The 13550-nt window shown below is 37.9% G+C and overlaps 1 protein-coding gene across 1 annotated transcript in view; it reads right to left on the bottom strand.

Moving 5' to 3' along the window:
* The window catches only part of LOC150085526 (transcription initiation factor TFIID subunit 1-like), a 700666-nt gene that overhangs the window by 539286 nt on the left and 147830 nt on the right, over positions 1–13550 (bottom strand). The window contains 1 exon segment of the mRNA XM_090374589.1: positions 495–579. Within this exon segment, the coding sequence (XP_090230715.1) occupies positions 495–579 (85 nt within the window).

The following is a 13550-nucleotide window of genomic DNA, read 5'->3' as shown; positions in this document are numbered from 1 at the left end:
GAAAAGTAACTAATATAATTATAAACCCATTTAAAAAATATTGTTTTCTACTTTGTATAACTACAGTATTGTAGTTACACAAAATATAATTACAGTACCATAGTTATGCAAGTACTGTAATTATTCAGTACTGTGCTACAGTTTTTACTGTAGCACAGTGCAATTTAATTGATGAAAGCTGTATTTCCTACTACAATCATGATTTTATGGAATTCAGTATCAAAAATACCTCAACATACAACAGAGCTTTCTTCACTGACAGAAAGAATTTATTCTGATTTGTATGTTACATTTTGGGTTTTATGATATTGGATTACAAACAATATAACTACCATAATATAGAAACTCTTCCACTAATTTCAGTGAGCCTTGAAATGTTACACAAATGCAGTATTAACGAGGAGAATAAATCAACAATGCAAATCAATGGCTATTAGCATAAAAGGTTATCAAAAAGTTAACTCAAAGTAAAAGAATTCTTCAGAATGTTCTACCTTGGTGAAATGCTGCAACAGTTCTACTAAGCGAGGAAGGGATCCACCCAGCAGCAGTATTTTTATTATTCATCATTGTAGTAATCTAAATAAACAATTATTCTGTTTAGCAAACAAATAATAAAGAAAGCCTTATCAGTTAAAATCATAAATTAAAAATCTACAGCTTTGTTTGTTATTTGGTTTTTAGGAGCATTAGCAACTAAGGCCATATTGCTCCAGGGATATGCGGTGGTCATTCCCTGACCTTTCCGCATCCTCCATATTTGGTGGTCATGGGCTCGAACCCTGGTCTAATCAAGAAGTGTGTGCTACACACTGCTGCTCCTGCCCACCTGGCTACAGAGGCGCCAAAAAAATCTACAGCAAGTCTAAGAATATAAACCAATGTTCACAAATATCATGTCACATTACATTCCTGATATAAAATGCCCTTCTGTGTCTTTAATAAAGCATGCATTTTGAATTTGAAAAGAGCAAATAAATGAGGAAAAACCAAAAGAGAAATACATTTTAAAATGTATTTTGTAATTTCTTCCACACACAAGGATAACAAAAGGGAATAATGTTTTAAATATAAAAAAAAACTTAATCCATTACATGTAAGATGAAGGGCATCAAGGTGCAGAAACGGATGAGTAGGAAATGAAAAGACTTTGCCACATTAAATAAGGATTTATTTACAGATACTTCAAAGAGGTTCAAAATACTTGGAATTAAACCTATATTTAATTCATACAAAAATATCTTAGTGACTAACAATATCACTAAAAATACTACTACACTATTCAGACAAATTTCAGAAAAACCTTTAAAAATAGCAAAAAATCAATCATTTCAAAATCAAACAAAACAGCCAATAACTATGTTAAAATATTCACATTTATAAATAAAATATAATAAATAAATAAAAAAATCTATATATATGGAATTTAAGAACAATTTATCTAAGTTTATTTCAGAATATTATACTTTTCTTTCTTCCAAAAAAGTTGCAGCTACTATGTGACTGTATGAATTTTTAGTCTGTTTTTTTTGGAATTTTTGGTTTGGTTTTAGAATTGGTTTGGTTTTTAGTGGCATCAGCAACTAAGGCTGATGTTTCCATGTTCAAGAGTAAGTGACTGGTTGAGTAAGTGAATGATTGGTTTGGTTATAAATATCAGTATATCAGTATAAATATCAGTATATTAATATAAATATATAAATATCAATTTATGTATTTACAAGTATTAACAATAAATAAATAAGAAAACAATTTTAAAAGGCAGCAGTAAGTTGTGGCTTGTAAAAAATTTTAAAATGTTAGATATACTGGCTTTGTGAGATAAAATCTGATTAAGTATATAGAGCTTAGTACTTTGCAGGAGTGCAAAGCTGTGCAACTAGACATGTCCACAGGTTGCAAATAGTGGGTCGGCCACTAGATACGGTGGTTCACTGTGAAATAAGCAGGGGACACCCCCACTGAATAGTAGTCGCGGACAAGGATAGTAGGTTGTGGTGGGCTGCCGGGTGGACACTGATAGCTTCATGAAAAGCCACAATGGCCTGTGACATGGCAAGTATACTCCGCCATCAAATAAGGGTATCATCTGTACAGTGGAATTTACTAGCCCGGGAAGGTAATCCACTAGGTGAAGGAAACACCAAAATATAACCAAGAGTGTCAGGCCATGCCAGCCAGCTTGTAAATTCAACTAGACATATTCAACATGGAGGAACACCAACAAACGCAGAGTATGAGTGCTAGGGCATACCCTGTAAGCTATGAGCTGCAATGGACCCTGGCTGTAGTGAGAAATAATCAAGGGCAAAAATGCAATGCTAGGGCATACCCCAGAAGCAACATGATGCAGCAGACCCCGGCTGTAGTGGGAAATAACTTGTAAAAAAAAGATTACAAGTGATTATTAAGGGCAAAAATGCAAGGATAACAGAAGGACCAAATAAAAGAGGACAAAGGTCAGAGTGGGATCAATTAATGTAGGGACAATAACAGCGAAAGGAATGGAACTTGTGGAAGTTATGAAGAAAAGGAAAATCAAAGTATTATGTGTCCAGGAAACCAAATGGGGAGGGATGAGGAGTAAAGAACTAGCTAAGGGCTACAAATTAATATACTATGGCACGGAGAATAGGAGGAATGGAGTAGGAGTTGTGGTTGAAAATAACTTAAAGGATAGAGTAGTGGAAGTGTGCAGGAAAAGTGGCCGGCTAATTAAAATTAAACTGTTATTGACTGAAAAATGTGTGCTGAATATCATTAGCGCTTACGCCCCACAGGCAGGATATGATGCAGAAGAGAAGGATGCCTTTTATGAGAACCTGGATGAGGTGACCAACAGCATGCTTTACAAGGAAGGAATAATCATCAGAGCAGACCTCAATGGACATGTAGGCCAACAGGCAGGATGTGATGCAGAAGAGAAGGATGCCTTTTATGAGAACCTGGATGAGGTGACCAACAGCATGCTTGACAAGGAAGGAATAATCATCGGAGCAGAGCTCAATGGACATGTAAGCCAGAGAACCCAAAGCTACCCTGGAGTCCATGGCATCTTTCGATGGGGAGAGTGCAATGCAGATGGAGAAAGGATCCTGGAGATGGATTGTGGATAGCTAATACTCAGTTCAAGAAGAGAGACCAACCCCATATTACATACCATAGTGGTGGACGTAGTACTCAGGTCAACTACATGATTTTGAGAGCCAAAAATAAGAAATGGTGCCAAGACTGCAAAGTCATCCCAGGAGAAAGCTTATTCAATCAACACAGACTCTTGGTATGTGATTTTATTATTGAAGAACTTGCCAAGGCTTTCACAAGAAGTTTGAAGAGTGCATCAAATGGTTTAGGCTATAAGAATACAAGACTAAACTGAGACTACAGGAGCTACTCCTACAGGCTTTTAGAGAAATCGAGAGATCACGGAGATCCAAATATGGAATCAAATTTAGATCATATAAGTGCACAATACATTCAAAATAATGCACACTGGCCTGCACACCATAAAGTGGAGGAAAGAACTCTTAGAATATTTAAAGACTCTCATGCAGTCAGTGCACAGCCTGAGAGATGTGCTAAAGAAAGGTGAGCTTCTTTTCAAATATCAGTTCCAAGAATTTTGTCTCCACTACCACTGGAATGACATTTTGTCTGAACCACAGTTCAAGCTCAGTATGAGCATTATGCTTTCTTGTGAAAAACCTTTGATCTTTCACAAGAAAGCATAATGCTCATACCGAGTTTGTGATCTTACAAGTTCGTGACCTTCGGCAAAAAGAACCTGAACCAATTAGCCACTGCCCAGCAACTGAGATGGTCAATGGCTTGTTGCAATTGCCATTTAGTAATCCTCATGTTACACGAATAGGAAAACATGCTAGTCATCAGTATAGAGTGCACTGAACAGAGCTGTAGGAAATTGTTGTCTAATGGAATTCTCTTTGATAGCAAAAAAGTGTGACAATAGTGATCCTCATAGAAATTGCTTATCTTGACAAAATTGCCTAGATAGGGTAGATCCAACACGTACTTGGAATGATAAACTAGATAAAAAGTTATTAATAAAAACTAGAAGATCTAGAAAAACTAGAAGAACTAAAAACTAGATCATGAAAATCTTTTAAGAAAACAAATCTCTAAGATGCTTTATGCTTTTCCACATAAAAGAAGACACACCAGGTGGTTGCAGAAGGCATCACAGATAGAAGATTCCATCAAAATGAAATGGTCCAGCATGGATCTATTTCTTCAGAAGACTACTGGTACTAATAATGGGCTCACATGTACAAGTTGCAAATGCGAGACTATTCTCATCATTTGTATTCATATGCACAATTCAAAAGTTGTACATACTGAGTGCAAAAGCTACGATATGGAAGAAGTTGCTCCAGGAGAAAAACAGCATTGACAGACCTACCTATTCCTTTCTTCCCCACCTTATACATAGTCTCTTTGTTACACCTTGCACTTGTATCAATTCCATCATATTCAATCCCTCTAAATCACTACAGTGAGACAATGCCCTATCTAAAAGAGTTTACAGAGACACTGACTGATACTGCCTCTGTAAGACACTGAGCAACCCAGTTTCGTGTAGATGAAATTTTAATGCCAGAACCTTTCCTTTTATTAAATAAAACAAAATTAAGAAATGGAAATGAAAAGTATCACTCACTTCTAATTCCAAAGTAAATTACAAAAATGGGAACAAAAAGTTATTTAATCTGTTGTCCTAAGCTCATAAGAGAAAACATACTGATGTATCTCTCCCAAATTCTTTAAGAGATGAGGATTATTAAGAATCTGACTTCCTTCTACTTCTTTAGTTCCATGAACCTCAAGTTTCTATGTTTACATTTCTTTTCTACATGCACACACACCACGCAATCCTTTTTTTTTTTTTTTTTCCTTCCAATTCCACAATTCCTGTATCATTCAAGTTTATCTGGATGTTGTCTTGCCATCATCTCTGGGAGTATCCCAAGTCTTCTTCCTATGCATAAATGCCATCTTTGCCTCCCTATTTGCCATTATTCTCTGTCCATCCATGCAAGCCATCTCAACCTACAGGCTAAAGTTTGTTAATTAATAATGAGACTTGAACTCTCTATAGAATTCATTATTACATTCACTTAGTCTCTTCATTCTCAATGGCCTTTCCTGCTTTTTATTCTGGATTGTATTTCAGTTTTGATTTCATTTTTGGTTTATAATTATGCCTATAGATCATCTGAAGCTGTCTGAAGGTTTCAGGATTATCTTTGTCTCTATTCATGATACTTTTAGGTATTCAGTTGTGTCTGGTTGATTTTTAAGTCATTACTTTGTTTTTACATTGTTTTTGCCTAAACATTGTTTTTATACTTATATCATTAACACATGTCCTATAACTGTATTAAGTTCCTGTTCTTTAATGGCTTCTCCAATCACATTTCCCAGCTATTCGGAAAGTAATTGTGAAAGTGGGTCTTCTTGTCTGCTGCAATATTAAACTACTCTGATTTCATAAAATTTTGTCGTCAACACCACAACCACCATGCACCTACTTCCATTTGTGCATATCTCTGTCAGATTTTAATTTCCTTCAGATTCAGAATTCCTTAAGGATGTTCCATAGGCTTTCTCTGTAAATAGATCACACTTGAAATGGAAAAGGCCATGTTCTCAGAGTTCATAATTTCAATAAGTTTAGCTTTTTCTGAGAATTACAGAATACAGATTTATTAAATTCCTTTGATAGGAAGACAGATGAAAATAAACAGCTAAAATAAACATACATCGATAGCTTTCGGGCATAGGTTGCACTTCTTCAGTCAAAAAACGTTGGTACAAAATAAATATAAAGAATACCTGGTATGGTGGTTATGCGAGGTGAACCATGTGAGCAACTGCTGACAACAATTAGCAGTTGGAAGTAGAGATGTGGCTGCTGCTGCTGCTGCAAAGCTTGGGTTTGCTGTGTGCACCAACATCCATCATTCAGGAGAATGGCTGTTTCAATGATGGGATGAACATGACCTCCTTAATTCCGGTTAAAAGAGTCACGGCAAGTTGTAACGTGTTGTGATTCTAACCAGACGTGATGGCAGTACTGACGAAAACAGTCAATAATCTTAATGTTGCATTGGGGGGGTTGATGTCATGCTGGGTCAAACAGAAGTGTTCAGAGAGAGCTGGGTGCTCTGCATCAGCAGAGCGGATCACTCTCTCGTGCTCAGCAGCTCGATCTTTAAGCCTTCTGCCAGATTCACCAAAATAGCAGCCTGCACAGTCACAGCAGGAAATACAGTACACTGAAGTGCTCTGTAAGAGTGGGGGAACCGGTGTCTTTACCTTTGACACAAAAGACCGCAACTTCCTGTCTGGAAGCTGTAGGCACTTTATCCCATAACTCCATAAGCCCTTTGACACTTGCTGTGACAAGTTCAAGTAGTATGGAATAAAAGCGGTCGAGGTTGGTTCAACATTACGAGTGGTCCTAAGATTTGCCGTGTGGTCACAGGACTGCAGGTTGCATTTATCCAAGGTACTAGTGGGGTAACCGCACTTGGCCAAATCTGTCTTCACGCTAATGCTCTCATTACGTTTTTCATCCGCAGAGCTGGAGTGGGTCCAAGCACGGGTTAATAAGGCTTGGTGCTATACTAAGAAGGTGACTGTGAGCATGTGCTGACCAATAGTGAACTGGCCGGCACACATCAGTTTACAATGGATGGAGGTCCTTAGATGGTGCCCTAGCACTGAACAAGGATATCCAAAAATGGAAAAACATTGTCCGAGTCCAGCTCAACAGTGAACTGAATGAAGGGTGAAAGAGTTGAGATGTAAGAGTTGGGCTCCTGACTCGCAAGGAATAATGGTAAATATATCGTTGACATAAAGACAACAAAGGGCTATAGGGACTGGCAGACCTACAAACATGTGATTCCCTAATTCCTCCATGGTGACGTTAGCCATAACTGAGCTGATGAGAGCACTCATAGTTGTACCATGGATTTGCCAGTAAAGGGAGTCACCATACATGACCACACTACTAGTCAGGCACAAGTTAAGGGCAGTGCAAACGTCACTGGCAGAAAGCGAAGTCCTGTTGCTCAAGGTTTTGGTTTTTGTGCAGAAGTTGTTTAGCACATGTGGCCAGTTGGACAGGAATTGAAGTAAAGAGGGATATACGACATCAAATGATGCCGTAACCTGGTTCTCTGAAATGGATAAGGTGGAAATTAGGTTAAGAAACTCGCTGTTGTTGGAGATCGTGTGACAGTCTTGCCTACCAAAGGCAAAAGTAGGTCGGTAACAAATTTTGACAATTCATATGTCAAGGTTTGTTTGTTTGTTTGTTTCGGAATTTATTGGGCGCATCGGCAACTATGGCCATAGTGCGCCATGCATATGGTAACATATGTCAAGGAATCACAATAGGAGACAATGGGTCTTAAAGGAACACTTGTTTGTGGACTTTCGGTAAGCCGCAGAAATTGGGGTATCTGACAACCAGAAACATGCAGGCATCAGCGAATGGATCCATGGATTTTGCCAGATTTAAACCAGCCATAGACTAGACTGTTAACCTTGGCCTCCCAACGCTCTACGATCTTTACCAGAGAGTTGAATACAGGTTCGTAGATGGAAGTTTCTTGTAAAAGAGACGGGGCTTTCAAATTGTAATCCGAACAATTAAACACAACCATTCGACATTCTTTTATCTGCTGGCAGAACGAAAATCAAAAAATCCTGTTTCCACGATTTGAGAGTGGAGAGTTGCTGTCAGTTTAGATTAGAGTCGACCAGATGGGCAAGATGTAGAATCACTGCAGTCTTGAAGCGGATAGCATTTGCAGTCTCTTCAGGCAACCATATCAATGACACCTCAACACCCACAGCAAGCTCATTGACTGGAGGATTGCACGGAAGAACTGCAAACTTCATCCCTATGGTGAGCAGCTCTACTTGCTCATCAGATAAGTTCTTGTTGCTGAAATTTAGCACAAACTGGGAGCAGGCCACAGTAGAGGGCTCTTTGCAAGCCACCGTTGTTATGGATCTCTTGAATTAATTTGTTAAACTTACTTTGTTCACAAAATGATCGGATTACCGGACAGCTTGGTCGCACAAGGTTCTGATCACCTTGGAATATACAGAGGAAGGGATCGGGTTACTGAGCTCGTGCATAAGGACAGCTTTGCTGGTGGAAGCACTGTGTACGACTTGAAGACAGCCAATCCAAATATTCAGAATTCTAAAACTGAAGTTATGACAGGCATGTTGCATACACTCATTGTTAAAGGGAGCTTGTTTGTTTGTTATTTGGTTTTTAGGAGCATTAACAACTAAGGCCATATTGCTCCGGGGATATGCGGTGGTCATTCCTTGACCTTTCCGCATCCTCTGTACTTGGTGGTCACGGGCTTGAACCCCGGTGTAATCAAGAAGCGTGTGCTACGCACTGCTGCTCCTGCCCACCTGGCTCCTCCGGAGGAGCCAGGTGGGCAGGAGCAGTATAAGACGCACCTTAATTTTGGGGCCCGAAATTTGAAAAAAAAATGTATTACATAAAGTTATTGAACTCAAGTTTTATTCATCATAAAATTCATAAACTCATCACTGTCAAAACTCCCATCCATTAGCTTGTCCTCATCTGTGTCTGATGACGAATCACTGTCTTCATATATCACCTCGTCCTCAGTTCCATCTATGACATTTGAAATTCCACACTTCTTAAATGACTTAACAACGATCTCAATCTTGATATTATCCCAGGATCTTTTCACCCAGGTACAAACTTCTCCTATAGTTGGTTTCTTCACTCTTCCTGCTGGTGTCAAATTGTCCCCAGAAGACTTCATCCATTGGTTCCATTCGTCTCTCATGGCAGCTTTGAAGGGTTTGTTAATGTTGACATCAGTTGGTGCTGGGATATCAAGCCTCCAAGTATGACGGCAAGTTTTGTTTTTTGCTCTGCAGCAATCTTCTTTGTATTTTTTGTTATGTGTGCCCTGAACTGATCAAGCAACAATAGGGAAAGTTTGCATAAGAGCCCACCTGGTCTCCTGCTCCAAACTTTCTCAAACCAGATCTTCATCCCATCCTGATCCATTCAACCCTTGTCATGAACGTGGACAATCACTCCTCGAGGAATGTCTTCTTTTGGCATTGGTTTGCATTTGAAAATCAGCATAGGAGGCAGCTTGGTTCTGTCGGCACAACAAGCTAGAAAAACTGTATAATGGCTCTTTTCATGTCCACTTGTCTTCACAGTTACAGTTTTCACCCCCTTCTTATCAACAGTTCTGTTACTTGGGACATCAAATTGAAGGGGGACTTTGTCCATATTTGCAATCAGTCCCAACTAAAACTGATATGTCTTCTGACATGGAATGACAAAACGATGAAATTCAAGGACCTTCTGCTCATAGCTTTCAGGCATATTTTGGGCAAGTCTGGTGTGTGTACGCATGCTTAGTCCATTCCGTTTCATGAACCCGAAGCACCAATTGTGTCCTCCTTTGAAATCAGTACTTCTTTTTCATCAGCAATTCTTCTTGCCTCATGTGAACCATCTTTGTGGACACAGGAATTCCAATTGCCCTTTGCTCCTCAATCCACATCTTCAATTCCCTCTCTAAATCAGGCCATTTTGCTGACTTGCCTCTAATGGCCTTCTTCTGCCGTGGCGTTTTCAGTAAGGTTTTCCTTTCTTCCCGTAGCCAGTCTCGGATTGTTTTCTCAGTTGGAGGAGGACCAAACTTACGTTCAGCAGCACGATTTCCATTCACTTTTGCAAACTGGATCACTTTTAACTTGAATTCAGCACTCTACGAAAATCTTTTCTGGGCCATTTCTGGGCAGAATGTGGCAAAACGTAACCTAATATACCGGTAACAAGTGTGAAACAATGAGCGCAAAGACAACAAGCGCGAAAAAGCGGGAAATGCAAGTAAAAAAAATCTACAACCACTGTATAAGACGCACCGTTTTTTGACCCCAAATTTTTCGAAAAAAGGTGCATCTTATACATGGGGCAATACGGTAGATCTCGTAAGATTCCGAATCTCCACGTTGAGTCAAAAGCTTTTTCAAGATCTAGATTTACCATCACCATATGTTGCTTTCTTATAAATGAGTTTCTAATATCCGTTTCAACTTTGACATGTAGATCAAGAGTCATGTATTTTTTCTGAAACAAAATTGGTGGGGTGATAAAACATTCTCTTTTTCCAGTAACCACTTAAGTCTATTATGCACCATTCATTTGAGGATTTTTCCTAAGCAGCTGGTCAATGAGATAGGGCAATAGTTATACGTATAGGAAGGATCTTTTCCAGGTTTGGGAAATGCAAGGACAATTGAATGCTGCCATATGGATGGATACAGGTTGTTCAGAAAAATTCTATTATATAGATCTAGTGGGATATCCAGACAATCATAGTTTAGGTGTAGTATCATAGTATAATAAATATCATCAGAACCTGGTATGTTATTAGGCAAATTTGTAATGATTGTAAGTAATTCCTCTTTTAGGCAAGGTAGATTATAGGAATGAGATATCTTGGTAAAGAAATTCAACTTACTCCATTCAACTAGTTCTTTATATTTTTAAAAATCAGTGCTGTAGCTTGTAACTGCTGATGCAGAAGCAAAAGATTCAGCCAGAATTTCTGATATCTCATCTGTTGTAGAAACATCCTGCCCTTTCCAATGAAAGATTGGAGTTTGTATGCTTGGATATCTTCCACTCAAAATCCAGATTTTTTTCCACACCAAACCAGGACTCGAGTTCCTAGTAAGTGTGGAAGCAAACATGATCCAGGAATTTTTCTTTGTCTTTCTCCGAATTCTCCTCGCTTCAGCTCTGGCTTTTTTATATGCAATCAAATTGACTGTAGTTGGATAGTTCCAAAATTCTTCCCATGCACGATTTTGTTTTGTTTTTGCCATCGCACATTCTGCCTTACTCATTTGAGGTATTGTTGCTTTTGAAGCTTCTAACGGTTGGTGATATATATATGACAGCATTATCTACCTGCAGGGTTTCTATTAGCTTATCCAGCTTGAGTAATTGCATATATTTATTCTGTAAGAGTCAATTATGTCTGTAAGGAACATACTATGGGAAAATGATCACTGTTGTAAGGATCGTTTAACAAAACCATTCTGTATTGGGATATATTGAAGGATAACATATTATATCTATTGCAGAAGTGATATCTGTAGCCAAACTGATATGAGTGTGAGATCCAGTATTCAACATATTCCGTTGTGATCATCTAGCAAAGTTTCGATCAAGTTACCTCCACTGTCCATGTGAGATCCCCACAGATGATGATGGGTATTCAATATCTCCCATGAGGCAATAGGGAGGTTGAAGCTGCATAGTAAGATCATTTAATTCCGATCTGGAAAGAGGATGATTTAGTGGAAGATAAAGGGATGAGATTGTGATAGAAATTCTGATGTCTATTCTCACTGCTACTGCTTCTAAGTTGGTTTTTAATGTTATTTGCTTAGCTGGTATATTTGTACAGTCTGTCCTCGTATAGCACGATAGTTGTGTTCCTAGAAACCCTCGTGCAATGCAAAATCGTGCAATATAAACAACAGGCCCTATGGGAAAAGTGGGGTTAGGTGCCGACCACCCAAGATTGAACACACACATTTGGAACCAAAACAATACCAAACACAATAAATAATCGGGTAATTTTAATCGTTATAAAATACGCCAGTATTTTATAACGATTAAAATACGTAATAAAAAAATAATATAATATTTTTTATTATAATATAATAATAAAAAATATTTTTATTATATTATAATAAAGTATTTTTAGTATTTTGTAATACTAAAAATATTTTTATTATATTATAATAAAGTATTTTTAGTATTTTTTAATACTAAAAAGTATTTTTTACGAATAAAATACGTATTTTATTCGTAAAAAATTTATTATATTAAATAAAATAGTCGTAATAAAATTATAATACGTAAGTTGTAATAAAATGCTTACGTATTTTATTACAACTATTACGTAATAAAATATTGCTAATGCTTTTGCTTCTATCGTAAGCAAACTTGTTTTTTGTTTGATTTTCTATCCAAACAGATAGAAAATCGAAAAACAGATAGAAAAGACAGCCGTTCCATCTCTTCCAATTCTTGTGTCTTAATCTAATGGATTTTAATTACACTTTGAGTTGTTCCCGCTATGAAAGTTGTTTTTATTTTCTCCGCATTGCCTCATTTAGGTCTGTAGCACGTGCAATACCACATGGTCTTTCATTTCGCTCAAAGCGTTTCACAATTTCATATTTTTTCTCTATCGACAGAGGCGGACTGGCCATAAGCCTTACGGGGGAAACCACGGTGGGCCGGAGGCCGGTGTGATTTTGGACATAAACCGTAGTATGAGGCCACTATAAATTTTCCGGGTAAGAATTTTTGATCCAGTCCGCCTCTGTTTATCGATATTGTTTTCTTTTTCTCTCTGAATCTGCAGTGTGTTCGCCAGGACGCTTCCTTTTCACACCTTTTAAGTATTTTACTCATTTTTAAAGCACAATTACAAAACGAGGAGGCACGCTTAATACACATAAACAAAGCTGCGCGCATGTAGCAACTGAATAAACAACACCGTAAAGGCCAAGATACACTATTAACACCTCACATTTTGCTAAAGCACATTTCTGGGGGTTACTACCATAAAACAATAAAAACAATTTCCAGTTATGTTTCTGCTAGTGGAATCTGTTATAAACTGGTCGTAAACTCGATCTAATTGCAAATTATCGATAGCTGGAATTGTGTGGGTTATTACGTTATTATGGTGAAATGTGTTTCCCCTTCACTGATATAAAACACATAAATACATTTTCAGAATCTTCTTCATTCCTATCGTGTTGCATTCGGTTGGGGTGATTCCGCGTTCGACTGCCATTTCTTGTAAACACAAAGGCGAATCGTGCATAAGCAAATTCGGTTCGTGTTATATAAGATAACGTTCCCCTATTTATAAATCGTGTATGATCGAATTCGTGCAATGTAAACACGTGTTATACGAGGACCGACTGTATTCACTAAAATTGCCACACGTCCTTTGGCAGTTGTATTATCATTTCTTTTCTCTGGAATAGTGCAAACATGGGTGAAGATTGAGGTGTTAAATGGGTCCCCAGAAGGCAAATGCAGACCGGTTTATATTACTGAATATTATCTTTTATTTCATCCAATTTGCCACGTAAACCACGACAGTTCCATTGTATAATAATATGCTACATTATTTAGGTCTCAAGACTATTTGTTGAATCTGACTGCACTTTTGAGTTGTTTCGTTATCATATTTGGGTCTGTCTTTCTTCATAAAAATAGGACGAGGTGTAGCAATATCTGCAAGGTGAAGTTCTAGTACATTCCCTGCCTGTTCATCAGTATCCATTTCGTCTGTGTTTGTATGTTTCAGTCTACAGGGTTTACTAGATGCTGTTTGTTTTGTTTTTGAAGATGTTAATTCTGATTTTTGTTTCCAGGCATGGAAATATCCTGCTCTTCAGCT

The sequence above is a fragment of the Mastigoproctus giganteus genome, chromosome 5 (genome assembly GCF_048544385.1).
Source record: "Mastigoproctus giganteus isolate SK-2022 chromosome 5, ASM4854438v1, whole genome shotgun sequence".
Taxonomy (NCBI): domain Eukaryota; kingdom Metazoa; phylum Arthropoda; class Arachnida; order Uropygi; family Thelyphonidae; genus Mastigoproctus; species Mastigoproctus giganteus.
The sequence above is the reverse complement of the archived record's forward strand: the minus strand, read 5'-3'. Positions and strand labels throughout refer to the sequence as shown.